The sequence below is a fragment of the Pongo abelii genome, chromosome 13, assembly GCF_028885655.2.
Source record: "Pongo abelii isolate AG06213 chromosome 13, NHGRI_mPonAbe1-v2.0_pri, whole genome shotgun sequence".
NCBI classification, from domain to species: Eukaryota; Metazoa; Chordata; class Mammalia; order Primates; family Hominidae; genus Pongo; species Pongo abelii.
The window spans coordinates 99,974,719-99,994,685 of record NC_071998.2 but is presented as its reverse complement, the minus strand read 5'-3'; the positions used below and the strand labels follow the sequence as shown (position 1 = coordinate 99,994,685).

The following is a 19,967-nucleotide window of genomic DNA, read 5'->3' as shown; positions in this document are numbered from 1 at the left end:
CTATCGCAGGGACAAAAAACCATACACCGCATGTTCTCACTCATAGGTGGGAACTGAACAATGAGAACACTTGGACACAGGAAGGGGAACTTCACACACCAAGGCCTGTCGTGGGGTGGGGGAAGAGGGGAGGGATAGCATTAGGAGATATACCTAATGTAAATGACGAGTTAATGGGTGCAGCACACCAACATGGCACATGTATACATATGTAACAAACCTGCACGTTGTGCACATGTACCCTAGAACTTAAAGTATAATAAAAAAAAATAAATAAATAATGCCAGCATTGGAGAAAAAAAAAGTGGTTGAAATTGCATGTTAAGTGTTTTAGCAAATATTGATGTTGATGATTTTTTACAAAGAGCACATCAGCTATTTGTAAACTAGATCTGTGAATCTCGCAGAGTCACCTTCTCTGGCTGTTAAACCATGGAAGAACTCTGGTGGATTTCCTGTTCGGTTTCCTTATCCATGCACCCAGACTGAATTGGCCGTGATTGGAGAAGAGGTAAGTGAACAAGGAGCAGGAAATTTACTTTTAAAGTAGTTACCCAGGGACTGATGGCGTTAAGTAGAAAGAGCGTGGGCTTTGGAGGTGGACTTGGGTCTCCACTAAATTCCTAGACAATAGTGGGAAATGATCTCACTTTCATAAGCCACACCTTATTCGTCTATAAAATAGGAAAATCAGTATCTGTCTATCAGGGTTCAGAAGACTAAATGAGATAATATATGTGATTAGCAACCCTTTATCCCTAGTTGTACAAATCATTCAAAGTTAATTTTATTTAGTAGGGAAAACAAATGTGATCTTGAAAATAGTTTTAGTAGATTTTTATTCAACACATACTAGAATGCCTATAATTGTGGTGGATGGTAGAATGCAGTGGTTGGAAAACAAAACCACTTGACTAATTCCTGTTCTTCTGGAACTTGTGATCTATTAATTTCAATGTAATGATTCCCTTTGTTGGGAGTGTGATGGAAATGGACAGGGTATACTGGTAGAGAATACTGAGATGTTTGAGGGATAATTTGAGGATGGTGGCTATGAGAATGGGAGTCCTGCATTTGGTGATCCAGGAAGGCCTCTTAGAGGCAGTGATGTGTGTGCTGAGATGTGAAGAAAAAGAAGGCTCTGTCTCCAGGCAGAAGGGAAAACAAACTCCTTGAGCTTAGCAAGAGCTCATCTGATTCAAGGGACTGGATGGAAGCATTGTGGCTGGAGCTCAGTGACAGTCATAGGAGGGAATTTGAGTTCTTTAATGGAACAAAGATTAGAAACTTCTTGTGATTTTTAATAACAGAGTAATGTGTTCTGCTTCATGGTTTGGACAGTGATTCTGGCTGCCCAGAACAGAGTTGATTGGAGAGTGACGAGACTGGAATATGGGATCAACACAGGTTGAGTGGAGTTAGTGAGGAGAAAAAGGAGATGGGTTTGAGATATATGTAGGAGATGGAGATGTCAGGGCTCACTGATGGATTGGATGGCTTCACATTCTGTTTTGCACTGGACCCAGCCATGTCTTAGGTATCTATCTTTAGTCCTGATTACAGGAACTTAGGTGTGAAATCATAGGGTGGTAGAACTATGTGATAGAAAAGTTAGGTTTAACTGATTTGAAATAGAATTGGTTGTGATTTCAGTTTTATTTCTTTGCAGGAGTGTGTCCTTGGTCTGACTGACAGGTGTCGCTTTTTCATCAATGACATTGAGGTATCAAGGCTTGGTTTGGTGTTGGATCCTTTTCACAGTGTTAGCTCTGAGTAATCTAGCTAACTTTCCCCCCATGCCTCTCTGGCCTTCTCTTACAGGTTGCGTCAAATATCACATCATTTGCAGTATATGATGAGTTTTTATTGTTGACAACCCATTCCCATACCTGCCAGTGTTTTTGCCTGAGGGATGCTTCATTTAAAAGTAAGTTTTCAATGTATAAAATAGAAATGGTCCCTCCTCCAGTGTCTTTGGAGTCTTGATGACTTTTTGAATTCTTCGTCTACTTTGGCTTTTTATCAAGGAGTCCTAGGCTGGAGAAAATCTTTAGAGTTATTTTACTTAGACCCTAATCTCAACATAATATCTCAGTTAAATCACTCTGCACTTTAGTAAAGACATCCAAGGAAGGGAGTTCCTTCCTTAAGCAGCACATTCTAAAGTTAAAAAATTTTCAGGAAATTTTATTATGTAACTGATCTAATATTTTATTTGGAATTACTACGTAGATCCCCAATGTTTTACCTTCTGTGTAGTCTTTTCCCACTGTGCCCACCCTCCACTGTACATCTGGGCTCCATCTCGTGGTTTGTAGGATATTGGCTGCATTTTATCTTCTGTTCCATGCCCTATCTATCTCTGTGTGTGTGGCGCGTGTGTGTGTGTGACGTGTGTGTGTGTGTGTTCCTTATTCTAAAAAGCCAACTTATTTTCTTTGCTTCCAACTTGGAAATAGGGAATCTTTCTTTCATTGATATGATTATAGTACACTGATAATGCTAAGAAATAGAGAAGTTGCCCCAATTCTTACTGTGTTTCTCTGCATCATTTGAGAAGCTGTGTATGTGAATATGCATGAGGGCTCTGTAAGAGAGAGGGTGAGTTCCAGGGATGAGCGTGTTCATCAGCAGGGCTGATAGTCTTGAGGTTCAGTGGGAGAGCTAAGGCACATGGTTATTTGTTCTCTTCTATTTCACATAATGTGTGTGATTTCACTTGCAGTTAATGGAGAGTGGCTTGTTGTGATAGTTAAGGCTTATTAGTTAATGGTGTGTTTAGCATTACAGGCCGGCCTGGGCAGCAATCATGTGTCCAATGGGGAAGTTCTGCGGAAAGTGGAGAGGGGTTCACGGATTGTCACTGTTGTGCCCCAGGACACAAAGCTTGTATTACAGGTAAGCTGGTTTTTCAGACAAGATAGATAGTCTGATTGTCATTCAGCCAAGTACCAAGCATAATTCTTGCAGGTTGTATTTTAGGCTTTCTTATTCTTTGTATCATTTATTGTAAACCTTTCCTTGATAGTCTTCTGTTAGCTTTATTCAAAGGAGTGTTGATACAGGCTGTGACCAGGAAAGGCTCAAAGGGAAACTTTTCTTGAAAGTCAAGATAAATATAGAGAACAACCAGATTCTGCTAAAAGTGTGCTCATTTTAGAGAGTTGTGGTAGTTCTCTGTGAAGAGTTAGGTAAAATTGTGTATCCTGGCTATTTAAATGTTTTCTACTTAATTAAAAATGTTACTGCTTTAATTTATTTAAGATGCCAAGGGGAAACTTAGAAGTTGTTCATCATCGAGCCCTGGTTTTAGCTCAGATTCGGAAGTGGTTGGACAAGTAAGTGCCATTGCAGTGTTTGTAACTAGTTAGCTTGTGATTTACATGTGAAGACAATAAGTATTTTATTACAATTTTGAGAACTTAAAAGTATGAAAAACCCTCATTACCTATATCATCAATCAGATTCTTAGAGGCTCTTTTTTTTTTTTTTTAAACTTTTTTACTTTAATACAGTATTTTGTAGTGGAGATTCCTAGCAGAAAGAATCGTGACACTCATTATATAAAGGAGGGCTTCTCTTAACCTGAGGGAACACATGTGGGTTTTAGGTGGCCTATGAACCCAGGTAGATTGTACACAACAAACCTTGTCTTTGTGTATTTATTCAAGTAGAAAGCCCACAGCTTTCAACAGATTTACAGAGGGGCCTATGACCCAAAAGAGCCCGAGCCACTCTTGTGAAGGAAATGACTGATTTTCTGAACCTATTTGGAGGAAACTTTGTATTAGAAAGATCTATACTAATGTTTTGTTTAAAAAGTAGACCTAAATTCCATGATGATTTTCTTTTTTTTTTTGAGACAGAGTCTTGCTCTATCACCCAGGCTGGAGTACAGTGGTGCAATCTCAGCTCACTGCAACCTCTGCCTCCTGGGTTCAAGCAATCCTCCCACCTCAGCCTCTATGTAATCACATAGCTAGGATTACAGGCATGCACCACCACGCCTGGCTGATTTTTTTTTTGTATTTTTAGTAGAGACAGGGTTTCACCATGTTGGCCAGGCTGGTCTCAAACTCCTGACCTCAAGTGATCTGTCCACTTCGGCTTCCCAAAGTGCTAGGATTACAGGCGTGAACCACCGTGCCCGGCTTTCTGTAATGATTTTCTGTTGTATGTATGTGAAGATGTAGTTCTCAGACAGCCATGATGACTAAATCACACCTTTTAAGAAGGTAAATGAATGTGGTACCTGATTTTTTTATTCTGTAATTTCAGAGTAGAAATCCAGTAATAGTAGCTTGGCATTGGGGCTGTAATCTGATTATAACTGGTTTGTATCATAATGAAAATATACTGGGCCCATGGAGCTCAGTTTTTGAGAATACCTTTTCTATTCTTTCTCTGTCTCCTCACAGACTTATGTTTAAAGAGGCATTTGAATGCATGAGAAAGCTGAGAATCAATCTCAATCTGATTTATGATCATAACCCTAAGGTAACTTTCTAAGCTGTCATTTACTCTAGCTTACTTTGTGCTTGAACTAATATGATTTGAACGAAGATGTTTTGTCCCTTTTTTTGGTAGGTGTTTCTTGAGAATGTGGAAACCTTCATTAAACAGATAGATTCTGTGAATCACATTAACTTGTTTTTTACAGAATTGAAGTAAGTATTTTGAATAATTCATGCGTATCTTTTCCATAATTTTCTCTCTTCTTGTTAAGGAAATCAAACATAAATAGCTAGAGAAGAAAAATTCCTTACGGTTCATTTTTAAAAATTGCTATAACTCTTAGATGCCAGTTGGTTTTTTGCTCTTTTCCTTTCTTTTTAAAACAGCCTGTTTAAAACTGTGTCCTTAAAACATGTCATTCAGAATTATTATTTGACTTGATTTTTAGGTAGACATATAAAACTACTTGTTTTTCTTAGGAGCTTGATATCAAATGGCATCTTTGTCTCTGATGATCTTTCCCCTCAACTTTTTAATGAAACACTTTCAAAACAGAAAAGTTGAGAGAATTGTCCAGTAAGCAGCCTATATATACCCCACCTGGATTCACCAGTTTATATTTTTCTGTATACGCATTCTCATTCTCTATAATCTATCTATCCATCATTCATTTTGTTTGTAGACAAATTTCTAAATGAGTTGTAGACATCAGTCCACTCTACCCCCTGTACTTCTCCTTGTATATCATTAACTAGAGGGCATTCTTTGTGTGTGGGTTGGTTTTGTTGTGTTTTTTCAGGTCATATTTATCTACAGTGAAATGTCCAACTCTTAAGTGTGCCATTTAGTGAGTTTTGGCAAATGTACATTTCATGTAACCTGAACCTTTATCAATTTAGGGGGCATTTACTCCTTTTCAGAAAGCTGCTTCAGATTCCTTTCAGTCAGTCCCTGTCCCATTCCCCAGGCAACTACTCCTCTGAATTTTTCACCATAAATCAAGAACTTCACCTAAATGGAAGCTTACAGTATTACTCTTCTGCATAAAGCTGTTTTCATTCAGCATATTGTCTTGAGATTCATCTGTGTTTTTATATGTATCACTAGTTGATTCTTTTTTTATTGCTCAGTAGTATGCCATTGTGTAAATACACCACTGTTTGCTTATTCATTCCCCTGTTGCTGGACACGTGGATTGTACCCGTTTTGGGGCTAATGTGACTAAAACATCTACAAACATTTGTATAAGTCTTTTGTGGACATGTTTTATTTCTCAATATTTTTATAATTCAACTCTTTTCCAAAAGTCATTTTTATTTATCATCATCAGTATGCCAGGTGTATGTTAGTGCTTTGATTGCTGGGCTGCATGTTCTGTTGATGACTGTTCCATACACATCTGTTCTTAGAGAAGAAGATGTCACGAAGACCATGTACCCTCCACCAGTTACCAGCAGTGTCCACCTGTCCAGGGATCCTGACGGGAAAAAACTAGACCTTGTCTGTGATGCTATGAGAGCAGTCATGGAGAGCATAAATCCTCATAAGTATGTATGCTGTCACCAGGCGGCATCCTTCGAAAAACCAAAGTGTGTAGTTGTCCTTGTCCAGCCTACTTATCTTTCTCATTCTGGTGTTCTTCACTTATTACCTCAGATACTGCCTATCCATACTTACATCTCATGTAAAGAAGACAACCCCAGAACTGGAAATTGTACTGCAGAAAGTACACGAGCTTCAAGGTAGAGATCCGCTCACAGAGAAAGTGCTTAAGGTGGCCGTGACTGCCACTAGTCTTCTGCAGGTGACCATCACCATGTCATTGCCACACCACAGATTTAACATGTGACTTTTTAGTTGCCATTTTAAGACCCATGTCAGTTTTTTTCAGTGCTGCCCTCTAAAGCATATATGAAAGTATCAGAAGTATATATTCTTCTGATGTCCAGTTCCGTTGAGAAAAATTTATTGTCTTTTTGGTTATGTTGTTAGGTCTGTGGGTGTTTTCCCCAAATGATTGTGTTCTGTTTTGTTTTCTAAACACTCTTAGGAAATGTGCCTTCTGATCCTGATGCTGTCAGTGCTGAAGAGGCCCTGAAATATTTGCTGCTTCTGGTAGATGTTAATGAATTATATGATCATTCTCTTGGCACCTATGACTTTGATTTGGTCCTCATGGTAGCTGAGAAGTCACAGAAGGTATGTGGAGTTCTTACTTTTATGCCATTTGGTTCTTGTTTATATAATGATAGTATGAAACCCTGCTTCTGGTAGTGCAGTAGCTTTTCTGCTATCACCCTGTGAGTGCAGGGCTGGAGACAGATCTGTGAGTTTCTAGGGCCCACGTTCCTAAGCCCCTCTGCTTATGAAAGTGTTTTGATTGTGAGGTTGAAGAGGTGAAGTAAAATTACATGGCAATTTTTTTTTTTTGAGACGGAGTCTTGCTCTGTCGCCCAGGCTGGAGTGCAGTGGCACAGTCTCGGCTTACTGCAAGCTCTGCCTCCCAGGTTCACGCCATTCTCTTGCCTCAGCCTCCCAAGTAGCTGGGACTACAGGTGCCCGTCACCACGCCTGGCTAATTTTTTGTATTTTTAGTAGAGACGGGGTTTCACCGTGTTAGCCAGGATGGTCTCCATCTCCTGATGTCGTGATCCACCCGCCTCGGCCTCCCAAAGTGCTGGGATTACAGGTGTGAGCCACCGTGTGTGGCCTAAAATTACATGGTTATTTTTAAGATGATGGGCATATGTGTGAGCTAATTTCTTCTGTTATAAAGGAAATGTAACAAGTGGTTCATGTTCCACTCTGGTTCTTTCTCACATGGCTCTTTTTTCTAGTGGAGGGTGGGCACATGGAGCACAGAAGGCTCATGGCCCCCTTTCCTGTGTTGGTACATGTGCTATGATCAAAAACTTTGAGCACCACTGGTATGCATATTTTTTTATCTAGTTTTTTGCAGCCTCAGTCTCTTCCCCATGACCTCTCCAAAAAGGAAAATCGGATCCTTCATCTCTCTGCTTAAATTCCTTCACGAGCTCCCATTGTTCCAAGGATACAATTCAGAAGCCATAATACTGCTTAGAAACCCTTCCTTGACCTGGCCTCTGTGTATCTTTCCATTCTCACTTCTTGGTATTGTCTTTTTTTCTTCTGCCCATGGAGGAAAGACAATGCTTTTATCCCCCTTCCCTTACCCCTCACTACCACATGCCTTGGTAGGCAGCATTCTGCCATCCATGGGCTTTGACTGCTTCCCCCCTCACCATTCCCCTGGCTAATTCTCACTAATCTAGGTTAAAGTATGCCCAGGTGGCCTCTTCCTAGTAAGCCACTCATGCTTCCCTCCAGGGACTGGGTGAGGTGACCCTCCTATATGCTTCTGTTGCACCCAGTGGCTACCCTTGCAGACTACAGTGTGTCTCCTTCTGGAGTGCAGTATTTATTTATTTTTGAGACAAGGTCTGACTCTATCACCTGGGCTGGAGTGCAGTGGCACCATCTTGGCTCACTGCAACCTACGCCTCCTAGGCTCAAGCAATCCTCCCACCTCAGCTTATAGGCCTGTACCACCATGCCCGGCTAAGTTTTGTGTTTTTTTTGTTGAGACGGGGTTTCGCCATGTTGCCCAGGCTGGTCTCAGCCTTGTGAGCTCAAGCAATCCATCTGCCTCGGCCTCCCAGAGTGCTGGGAATGAGCACTTAATTATTTGTTGTCTTGGGTTTTTTTCCTATGTTGTTCTTACATGTATTTATCCTGTCAACCCAGGGAAATTGCATTAAAGACAGGAAACACCTCTCCATTAGGAAGAAAAACAATTTGCTTACAGGGCATGGCATAGAGCTGGAGATGATAGTGCCAATAAATACTAGGTTGAAAGAGTCTCAGAGTTTTGAGTCCAAGTCAGTATAATTTTATTTTTATTGTAATGTGATATTTTCCGGAGGGCATGGAATGTCATGAAAACAGCACCAAAAGCAATGTCTTAGACTTTTAGGAGAAACTTAGATGCATTTGTTCAATATCTTCTAGACTGAAACCTTATTTCCCTTATTAGCCTATGAAATAAATGATACTGTGAGACTTAATTAAGAAAGTTACTGTTATTCCAAATGTAACTTAATAATATCCATATTTGAAAGCATTTTTGCCAAAGCTTGTTTGATGTTCAGCTGACGCTTGCACAACATGAGTTTCAACTGTGCGAGTTTGAACTGTGTGGGTTTATCTAAATGTGGATCTCTCTCAAACACAGTTGGCCCTTTGTGTCCACAGGTTCTGCATCCACAATCAGTGTGGATCAAAAGTACAATATTTGCAGGATTTGAAACTTGCAGATACAGAGGGCCAACTTTTTGTGTATCCAGGCTCCATGGGGTCAAGTGCAGGACTGGGGTATGCTTGGATTTTGGTATCCTTGGGGCGTCCTGGAACCAATTCCCCATAGATACTGGGGGACAACTGTAGTTTGATTTTATATATTATGTAATATGCAGTTAATATATAATATACATTTAAAAATTATGTAGCTTTGGGTTTATTGCTATATATAAATGCTAGTTTCTATTCCTATATATGAATATCACAAGTAATAAAATTCTCATTAATCATTTTTTTAGGATCCCAAAGAATATCTTCCATTTCTTAATACACTTAAGAAAATGGAAACTAATTATCAGCGGTTTACTATAGACAAATACTTGAAACGATATGAAAAAGCCATTGGCCACCTCAGCAAATGTGGTAAGTGTGGGGATTCGTATGTTCATCTCTACTTCAGATCTTCTTTGGAACTAGGCAAGGTATAAATTAAGCTGTTACTTTAGACAGTGACTGATTTCACTTCCCACTCCTGAAAACTCTAACAATTATGTAGGCTTACCTTATTTTGTCCTGTGTTCTGAAAAGCTGAAGGTAAAGAAATCACTTTTAATGAACTGGAAGAGCTCCCTAGGTAAGAGCGTCGAGCAGATCCTTTTTTGGTTAAGAATGAGCACCTGTGAGTTAACTTCAGTGTCTCAGAATCAAAATTGGTTGACAGTTCTTCATTCTCGTGCTGTTTGCAGATATGTCGGGGAAACTCTGCTTGTCTGGAGAGCGTGATGAGGCCACCTTCCCGTGCCCTGCAAGACACAGTTTTAATTGACAGTGATGGGGTGCCAGTTGTTCCTCTCATGCTGGAGCAGTTGTGATTCTTTACTGGGGAATGACAGGGGGGAAAGGAAGAATCACCTGGAGTGCATGTTAAGCCTTCAGCTGCTGGCATCCTTGGAGAATCTGATTCAGCTGGTCTGGCATAGGACTGAGGCGTGCATGTGTCTAATAAGCTTCCCAGGCGATGTCTTTTCAAGGAGGCTGAGAAAACACTGGGCTGGAAGGCTGGGACCCTTAAGTAGGATGCTGATCCCAATCAGTGCTTCTCTTGCCTCAGAATCTGCAGTGGTGCTCATTAAAAATTCAAATTCCAGGATCCCATTCTTCAGATTCTCTGATTATTTAAGTCTTAAAAAGTTCCTCATTTATTTTGTTTGGTGACCATTGGTATAAATGAAGTCCATTATGCTTCCCATGTCTTAAGCCTGTCTTTATGTGAATCATTTTCCTGCAGGACCTGAGTACTTCCCAGAATGCTTAAACTTGATAAAAGATAAAAACTTGTATAACGAAGCTCTGAAGTTATATTCACCAAGCTCACAACAGTACCAGGTATGTGGTGTGTGAAATGAGGTTGTCCTGGTTTTCCTTTTTGCTTTAGTAGGAAAGGAGTGAGGATCCTAAGTTCGTAACAACATCCTTGGCTTCAAAATTGATCTTAAAACTAATTAGCCTCAATTTGAACTTCTTATCTGGGAGAATGGTCCTGACCTGTTCTCTGATTCCTCATCGGGAATACCACAGCACCTTCCCCGTGGGGTTCCCTGCTTCCTTCCCACTCCTGCTCTAGCCCAACCTCACTGCTGTAAGACTGATCATCCTAACAAGTACAGATCTTTCCCATATATTTCAGCATAAAGGGAAAGTTTTGTTTGTTTAAAAAAGCATCCCTTTAGCCTTTTTTATATACCACACACTTTGCTTATAAGTTAAATGTGTTATGTGATCCTCTTAACAGCCTAATAGGGTGCTGTACACAATTTGTAGATGAGGAAGCAACTTGCCTGAGGATCCAGAGCTACAAAGTGCTGGACCTGGGATACAGAGCCCAGGCTGCCTGACCACCCTGCCCATGCCATTAACCACCACTCTACCATGCCACCAACATCACCATTTTCAATTTGTCCTCAGACAATATACACATCTTTCTTTGATCAAGCCCCTGCCAGCTTCTTTAGCACCAGCTTCTGCCACTGTCCATATTCCCAGTTACTTGTAGGTAGTTCTACAGATGTCACATTGTGTGATTCCTCTGCCATTTCTCTACCCACCAGTCTTCCTTTAGCCCCATTTGTCCATCAGAACCCTTGGGTTACTCCTGAATGCCATTCCTGGACCAGACGCCAAACACTGAACTCCCAGAGCAGCCTGCCCTTACCTTGGTGATTGCATTTGTCAAACTGCTAATTAGCTGCTTTGTCTCCTCCACCAGGCTGTGGGCTTCTTAAGGGCGAGGACTCCATGTTGTATTCCTCTCTGAATCTCTGCCTAACATCCAGCCTGGAGAATTGAGGATTTAGCCAGTGGCTACCTCTTCGCCCTTGTTTTCTATTCTCTCCCACACTCTCTGCTCCAGTCACACTGGCCGTCCTGTTACTCCTCAGACCTGCTATACGCATTCCTGCTGCATGGCCATGGTGCCTTCTGTGCCCTCTGCCTGGATGCTGTCCCCTATCTCATCACGTGGTTTATTCTCCTGACAGCCGTTAGAGCTCACACTCCCTGAGGGCTGCGAGGAGACTGTCCTCTGTCCCTTTATCCACCTTTGCCATTATGCCATAGACTGTATTTTGTCCATAAGTTCGTCCTCTGTTACTATAAGAGCAGCAACTTGGTGGTGGTTCTTATATGGTTTTTCATTTGTTTGGTTTTATTTTTTGCCTTGCTGTAGTATCCATACTGCCCAGAATGGTGCATATGTAGTGAAGAGTAATTATTTGTTGAGTGAATAAATGGCACATCTTCAGTAAGGTTTTGAATGAAAAAATGATTGCACTAACTGATCAACTGTAAGATTTTCCCAGGTAATTCTTTTAAGGGAGTTTCAAGTATAGGAACTAAAGCAGCTACACGGGAGCTTTAGAGAAATGATTGTCATGTTTCCTCCTCAGTCCTAAATCTCCTCTTGTCACAGGATATCAGCATTGCTTATGGGGAGCACCTGATGCAGGAGCACATGTATGAGCCAGCGGGGCTAACGTTTGCCCGTTGTGGTGCCCACGAGAAAGCTCTCTCAGCCTTTCTGACATGTGGCAACTGGAAGCAAGCCCTCTGTGTGGCAGCCCAGCTTAACTTTACCAAAGACCAGCTGGCGGGCCTTGGCAGAACTCTGGCAGGTAAGTACAATCATTTATATGTCTACATCTACAAAACTTTTTAAAAATGTATTTCTTTTGTTTGGTATTTTTGCAAATAAATTTAGGGCAGAATACCCTCAGACAGTCTCATTCTCACTGATAAAAATTAATTTAGAATGCTTTAAAGTGTAAGCTACTACAGCAAGAGTCCCAGAATGCAGTGGCCCAATATGGAAAGAAGTTTATTTCTCTCATAGGGATTTATAGGCCCTTCTGTTGTGTGGCTCTGCAACCTTTTAGGCAGATGGTTGTAGCTAGGTTATCTCCACATCTGTGGGGAAGGAAGGAGAGTGGGGAGAAGTTAGAGTCGTGGTAAAACATTTACCTTTAAGTTGGAAATGACCTGGTTGGAAGTTAAACTATCACCTTCTATTCCATCTCGGCCACACCAGGTAGCTGGATGGTCTGTGCCCTGTAAGAAGGTAAAGATGAATTTTGGGATGGGTGCATTCTGGTATAGACAGTAGGTTGTTGGAATAGCCAGGAATGAGGTGGGGAAAAAAAAAGGCCAAATGTCCAAGCATTCTGAAAGCAAAGGCAGTTTAGCTGCATCAGGGACAAGGGTTGCCCGAACCAGAGGCAAGGCTGGTACCAGGCTCTAGTACCAGAGTGGAGGAAAGTGTAAGGACACCTGTGAAAAGAGATGAGCAGAAGCTCTGGTCCTCTCAGCAGTGCTTGAAGTAAAGCAATGACTGGTATATTTTTTTCCGTAACTTGTAAATATTGTTGAGATCTCAAAGAAAAAAAAAAAAGCAGTCCTAAAAAAATTCCAAACTCTATCCTGTTAAATTTATGTACCAGTCCTTCTTTGTCATTTGCAGTATTCTTTTTTTCTTGGGATTATAACAGTGTATGGGATTATCACTTTTCTTTTTCTGGTTATTAGTCCTTCCCAAATCCCTCCGTTTCCAAGCTGGCCTCTTTTTACAAATGTTGAGAATTCCTTATTTCAGGCCTTGTAGTTATTCGTTCAGTCTCCATTGTTCCTTTCTGCTTTAGAAATTTATGGTATTGGTTGTTTATACCTTCTATCTCTGTTCTTGGATCTCTTATCTTCTATTCTTTACAGCTCTTAGCTTACTATTTCCCATGTCTTATAAGGGAGTATTTCTAGGTTTTCTCAGATGTTTAGCAAAAGTAGGTGGGGAGGGCAATGGTCAAAGATGTTTGAGAAATGTTACACACTGGAGTCACTGTGTGTGTACATTTAACGTAGGCAGTTTACACAAGAGAGCAAAAGAAAGAGAAGGTAACTATTTAAATAGTGGAGGTGATTTTACCTACTTTTTTAGTGATATATGCCCTGGAGTGAGCATGCAATGAGAGACCGGAATCTGCCAGCTCCTTTGAAAGCCTTGGGTTCTCTGTGCCTCTCTGTGGTTTATCTCAGTTGGGCTGAGAGTGATTCTAGGATCTAAAGACACTGCATGATTCAAACATAAGTCAGCTACCTCCATCTAGTGCTCAACCAAAGAAATAGTGGTCTCTTACTGTTAAGAGACAAAGTGGTTTAGTGAGAGATACCAGGTCATTTTCCCATATACATGCTTTCGAAGCATCTTTCAAGGCTAATTTTGGCTGTATATGATTTTCAATTCCTGTGCTAAATTTAGATTCTAGCTGCCATTTAAGATACGACTCTATGGTGTATATACCTAGTCCCTCACAGAAATTCAGAAAGTACATAGTTTCATACATAATAAAGACATATTAAAGAAGCACTTGAGCCAAAGAATCTGTTTAACTTTGTAGTCAACTGCTGCTTATTGTCTCTACAGGAAAGCTGGTTGAGCAGAGGAAGCACATTGACGCAGCCATGGTTTTGGAAGAGTATGCCCAGGTAAACTCAATTCCTCCCTTCTAAACCCCCCAGTCAGCAAGAAAGGTCTTCTCAATTGTATCTTAGTGATCATGAAAGTTAAAAGAACTGTGCATAATTGTTAAGTCCAGAGATAGTGTTTGCCCCAGAGGTCTTATCTTGCTGGCTTGACTTGGAAATGTAAATTTAGTACATCTCTAAGTTTTGTGAGGTAGAATATGAAAGGGCTCTACTTTAACATACTACTGGTTTGACCTTGGTAGAAAGTACTTAATTACATCTCAAGGTAGCTGTGCTTTTTAAAATTGAGTTTGCCAAAGTAGAAACAATGAGAACGGACCATTAAAAAACAGGATCATTGAAGGCTACATACTCTTGGCTTTTACTCCCATTCTCTCTATTGGAAATGTCTCTTTTACCTCAGGGACCTGGAGGTACAGCAGATTATAAGGATAAGTACCCATATGAGCATTTGGTAGTATTATAGGATTTATTATGAAAACAATAAAACTGCAGTAACTGGCCACAGACTAGCAGTACACAAGTGCACAGTTGACACCAGGGATTATTGCCTTGTAGAGTTTTGACCTTTGATGAGAGAGTGTTTTTTACAGTTGTTACTGATAGCACATTTATGTAACTTAATTGTGCTTTAAAAATATTTAATTGTCTCTTGTGTAATAACAGTGAGTGAAAGAAGATAACTAAAATTTTATATAATTAGATCCTGGAGAGAATATTTGTTGGGTGATTGAATTGAAAATACCAGGGAATGAAACATACCTAAAAGAGTAGATAGGTTGGAGTGGAAAGATATACCACATAGAGAGTTAATTAAATGGATAAGATGCCATTGTCTTTTTTTCTTTGTAAATGAAGATTAATGCAAAAAATTATTTTGCGTAATTTACATACAATAAAATTATGTGTTGTACAGTTGTATAATTTACATATAATAAAGTTAATTCACCAATTTTAGATGAAGAATTCAGTACATTTTGACAGATGTTTGTAGCTGTGTAACCACCATTGCACTCATGATCTAGAACATTTCTAACACCCCCAAAAGTTCCCTACTTCCTCTTTTGCAGTCAGCCTTCTCCCTCCACTGCCAGCCTTTGGCAAACTGATCAGTCAGTAAAGTTTCACATTATCTAGAATTTCATATAAACAGAGCCATATGGTATGTAGTCTTTTTAGTCTGGCTCCTTTCACTCACATAGTGCATTGGAGATGCATCCATGTTGTAGTTTATTCCTTTGTATTGCTGAATAGTATCCCATTGTATGAATATGTCAGAATTTGTTGATCTGTTCACCAGTTGGTGTAATTTGGATTGTTTTCAGTTTGGGGTTATTATGAATAACTCAGCCGTGAACATTCTAGTACAGGTCTTTATGGGGACAGGAGTGGGAATGCCACATCCCCGTGATAAGTGGATGTTTAACTTTTTAAGAAGCTGCAGAACTAATCTGCAGTGGCCGTATCATTTTGCGTTCCCACCAGTGATATGTGAGAGTGCTTCAGTGGCTCCTATGCTCACCAGCACTGGGTGTATTACTGTGACACTAGATGTATTATCTATTGCTATGTAACAACTTACCTTAAAAGCTGGCAGCTTAAAACAACAGACCCTATTATCCCACTTTTTCAATGGGCCAAGAATCTTGGTAGGGCTTAGCTGGGGCCTTCTGGCTCAGGGTCCTTTACAAGGGTGCAATTAAGGTGTTGGCCGGGGCTGGAGTCATCTCAAGGATTGACTAGCTTTTAATTTCATTTTCTAATGTTTTATTACTAGTATATAGAAATATAGCTGAAGTGTTTTGCAGGGAGGCTGTATATTGACCTTGTATCCTGTAACCTTGCTAAACTCATTTATTAGTTCTAGAAGCTCTTGAGTGTATTCTCTAGGATTTTCTACATTAACAAAAATGGTTTCTATAAATACTGTTTTATGTCTTTCTTACAATCAATACTTTTTTCTATCTGTATTGCATTTTCTAGGGCTTCCAATATGGTGTTGAATAGAAGTGTTAAGAGTGAACATCCTTGCCTTTTTCCTGATATTGGAGAAAAGTCAATTGTCTTTTAGCATTAAGTGTCATGTTTGCTTTTTAAAAATTTTATTCTATATTATTTTATTTTTGAGACAGAGTCTTGCTCTGTCACCCAGGCTGGAGTGCAGTGGTGTGATCTCAGCTCACTACAACCTTGACCTCCTGGGCTCAAGTGATCCTCCCACCTCAGCCTCCTGAGTAGCTGGGACTGCAGGAACATGCCACCATGCCTGGCTAATTTTTGTATTTTTTGTAGGGATGGGGTTTTGCCATGTTGCCCAGGCTGGTCTTGAACTGTTGGGTTCAAGCAATTCGCTTGTCTCAGCCTCCCAAAGTGCTGGGATTACAGGCATGAGTCTCCGTGCCTGGCCTGATATTTGCTTTTTTTTTTTTTAAATGCTCTCTGTTGCAGAGTTGGCAAACTACAACCTGTGACAAATCCAACGTGCCACCCATTTTTGTAAATAAAGTTTTATTGGAGCATAGCCATGCTCATTAGTTTACATCTTGTCTATGGCTGCTTTAACACTACAGCAGCAGAGTTAAAGAGTTGTGACACAGATAGTTTGGCCCATAAGGCCTATATTTACTGTCTAATCTTTTACAGGAAAAATTTGCCAATTCCTGCCCTCTTGGTTTGAGGAAATCCCCTTCTGTTCCTTGTTCTGAGAGTTTTTATCATCAATGGGTGTTGAATTTTGTCAAATGCGTTTTCAACTATGATGGGTTTTTGTTTTTAGACCAGTGATATGGGGGACTAGGTGATTGATTTTCTACTGTTAAACCAACCTTGCATCTCTGGGTTCAACCCCACTTGGTATTATAGATTTATTACCCTTTTTCTCTCGTGGTATATTAGATTTACTGAAATTTTCTTGAGGATTTTTGTGTTTGTGTTCATGAGGGATATTGGTTTGTAGTTTTTTCGTGTCTTTGCCATGTTTTGGGTATCAGGATAATGCTGCTGTCATAAAATGAGGGGTGGTGTCCTTTACATTTCTGTTTTCTGGAGGATTTCATGTAGAATTGGTATGAGAGTCTGGCTCATGGTTAAAAACCTATGTGTGATGTTTCAGACCTGACCATAAACAATTACAGACTTTACCTAGGAGGCCACATGGGGAAAAGCTGCCCTCCCTACACCAGACTTGGCATACTGCCAATACATTACAGTTTCTAAAGGGAGTTGCAGTCAAGGACTCAAGGCCCCCCGTTAGTCATGCTCCTATAACAGTATTTGCATTCAGAGTCCTGGCACTTTCATTCCTAGGTCTCTCCATCTGAGGCCATGGGCCAAGGTCTTCTTCAGGCACCCCTGCCAAGGCCTGTTTATGCAAGGAGTGCAAAACTTTGGCATTTTTTTCCACTGTGACTCACTACCCAGTACTTTTCCACCCTTAGCCCCCTTCCTTTGCACCCATACCCCCAAGAGCCATCAAACTGCTGAAGCCTTTTTTTCCAAGCTCCTTCAACAGTGAACCAACCCTCATGTCTGTGTGGATCCAGCTGACTCTTGACTAGTGAGTTGTTCCTTGGGAAAAAATGGAACAGAGACAGTTGGTGCTTTCCCTGGTTTTAGTCTCTTGCTTATACCAATGCAATGCCTGAAGACTTAATTCATTTTTGACTTGTTGCTTTGATCAGCTACTCCAACACCTGACAGCTCAGCTCTTTCTCCCAGCTGTTGGGAGATATTTTTTTCCTTAAATCTTTAGTAGAATATACCAGTAAGGCCATTTTGGCCAGGAGTTTTCTTTAATGAAAGTTTTTCACTATATTCAGTTTCTTTAGTAGACATTAGCCTATTCAGGTTTATCTGTGTCTTGTGGAATAAGCATTGAGACTTTATGTCTTTCAAAGAATTTGTTCATTTCATCTAAATTGTCAGATTTATTGGCATAAAGTGTTTATAGTATTCTCTTATTTTATTGTCTGTAGGGTGTATGGTGACGTCCTGTCTTTCATTCTAGATATTGATGTGTCTTCTTTTTTTCTGATTATTCTGGCCAGAGGTTTATCAATTTTATTGATCTTATTAAAGAATGAACTGTTTCATTGTTTTTCTCTATGATTTTTCTGGATTCTGTATCATTAATTTTTTTATTATTTTCTGTTTATTATTTTATTTGCTCTTTATTTTTCTAGTTTCTTAAGGTGATGCCTTACTTTCATTTTTTTCTTTTTTCTTATTTTTTGTTGTTTTCTTAAAGAAACAGGGTCCCACTCTTGCTTAGGCTGGAGTGCAGTGGCAAGATCATGGCTCACTGCAGTCTCAAACTCCTAGGTTCAAGCTATCCTCCACCCTCAGCCTCCAGAGTAGTTGGGATTACAGGTGCATGCCACCATGCCTGGCTAATTTTTAATTTTTTTTGTAGAGATGATGTGTTACTACGTTGCCCACGCTGGTCTGAAACTCCTGGCCTCAAGTGATCCCTCCACCTCTGCCTCCCAAGGTGCTGGGATTCCATGTGTAAGCCACTGTGCCTGGCCAAGGTGATGGCTTAAAGCCATTGATTTGAGATGATTCCTTACTTTATAGTTTAAGCATATAATGCCATAATTTTCCTCAAGCACCGTTTTAGTTACGTTACACAAATTTTGAAATGTTTTGTTTTCATTTCCTAATTTCCCTTGTGATTTCTTTATTGAACCTTGGTTTATTTAGAAGTATGTTTAACTTGCAGATATCGGAGATTTGCCAGCCATCTTTTTGTTATTAATTTCTATTTTAATTTTGTTGTGATTAGAGAACATACATTTTATTAATTTAAATTTATAATTTATTTTAATTTTTAATATGGTCTGTTTTACAGAATGTTGTGTATTTGAAAATAATATGAAAGCTACTATTATTGGATGGAGTGTTCTATAAATGTCAGTTAGATTAGGTTGATCATGCTGTTCTAGCTTTTTATGTCCTTATTGATTTCCTCACTACCTGCTCTATCAATGACTGAGAAAGTGTTGAAGTCTCCCACTGCAATAATGTATTTGTCTATTTCTCCTTTCATTCTACCAGTGTTTGCTTAATGTATTTTGAAGCTCTGTTATAGGTGCATACATGCTTATGAGTATGTTCTAGATGTATTCATTTTGATATCCTTTTTTCTCCGTTACTATTCCTAATTCTGAATTTGACTTTAATATTATTAATATGATTCTTCCAGCCTTCTCTTGGTTAGTCTTTTCATTGCATCTTTTTCTATCCTTTTACTTTTAATCTAGCTGAATGTAGTCTTTATTTTGAAAGTGCGTTCCTTGTTGATAGCATTAGTTGGTTCTTTTTTTTTTTTAAATCTAATTTGACAATCTCTGCCTTTTAATTGGAGGGTTTAGACATTTGCATTGAATGTGATTACCAATATAGTTAAATTTAAACCTACAGTCTTGCTGTTTGTTTTCTGTTTGTTTCACTGATCCTTTGTTTCTTGTTTTTTCTTTTTTTGCTTTCCTTTGGATTTAGTATTTTTCATAATTCCATTTTACCTCCACTGTTGGCTTATTAGCTATACTTCTTCATTTTAGTATTTTAGTGGTTGCTCTAGGATTTATAATAAATGTCATTAATTGACCATATCTTCAGATAATAGTATACTACTTCATATATAGTGTAAAAACCTTACAAGAGTATTTACTCCATAATACTTTGTTATTACTTTTGCTTTAAGTGATCAATGATTGTTTAAGGAAATTTTTTAATGACCTTTCATGTTTATTCTTTTTTTTTTTTTTTTTCAAAAGATTCAGTATTTTCCGAGTTTTCAAAAACTGCTGGCCACTCAAAGTGGATCAACAAAAATTTAAGAGCTAAAACTGTAAAACTCCTGAAGGCTGGGCACAGAGGTTCATGCCTGTGATTCCAGCACTTTGAGAGGCTGAGGTGGGACGATCACTTGAGCCCAGGGGTTTGAGACCAGCCTGGGTAACATAGAAAGACCTTGTTTCTACAAAAAATAAAAACACAATTAGCCAGGCATGGTGGTGTGCACCTGTAGTCCCAACTTCTTGGGAGGCCAAGGTGGCAGGATTTCCTGAGCCCGTAAATTTGAGACTGCAGTGAGCTGAGTTCATGCCACTGCACTTCAGCCTGGACAACAGAACAAGACCCTGTCTCAAAACCAAAACGAA

General features: G+C 39.6%; 1 protein-coding gene across 1 annotated transcript in view; it reads left to right on the top strand.

The window, feature by feature from the left end:
- ELP1 (elongator acetyltransferase complex subunit 1) overlaps nt 1-19,967 on the top strand; it is a 64,630-nt gene that overhangs the window by 30,496 nt on the left and 14,167 nt on the right. Inside the window, 14 exon segments of the mRNA NM_001373929.1 lie at nt 408-511; nt 1,670-1,723; nt 1,822-1,927; nt 2,783-2,898; nt 3,265-3,338; nt 4,419-4,497; nt 4,588-4,667; nt 5,865-6,002; nt 6,112-6,197; nt 6,506-6,654; nt 9,072-9,195; nt 10,061-10,158; nt 11,741-11,942; nt 13,742-13,803. Of these exon segments, the coding sequence (NP_001360858.1) occupies nt 408-511; nt 1,670-1,723; nt 1,822-1,927; nt 2,783-2,898; nt 3,265-3,338; nt 4,419-4,497; nt 4,588-4,667; nt 5,865-6,002; nt 6,112-6,197; nt 6,506-6,654; nt 9,072-9,195; nt 10,061-10,158; nt 11,741-11,942; nt 13,742-13,803 (1,472 nt within the window).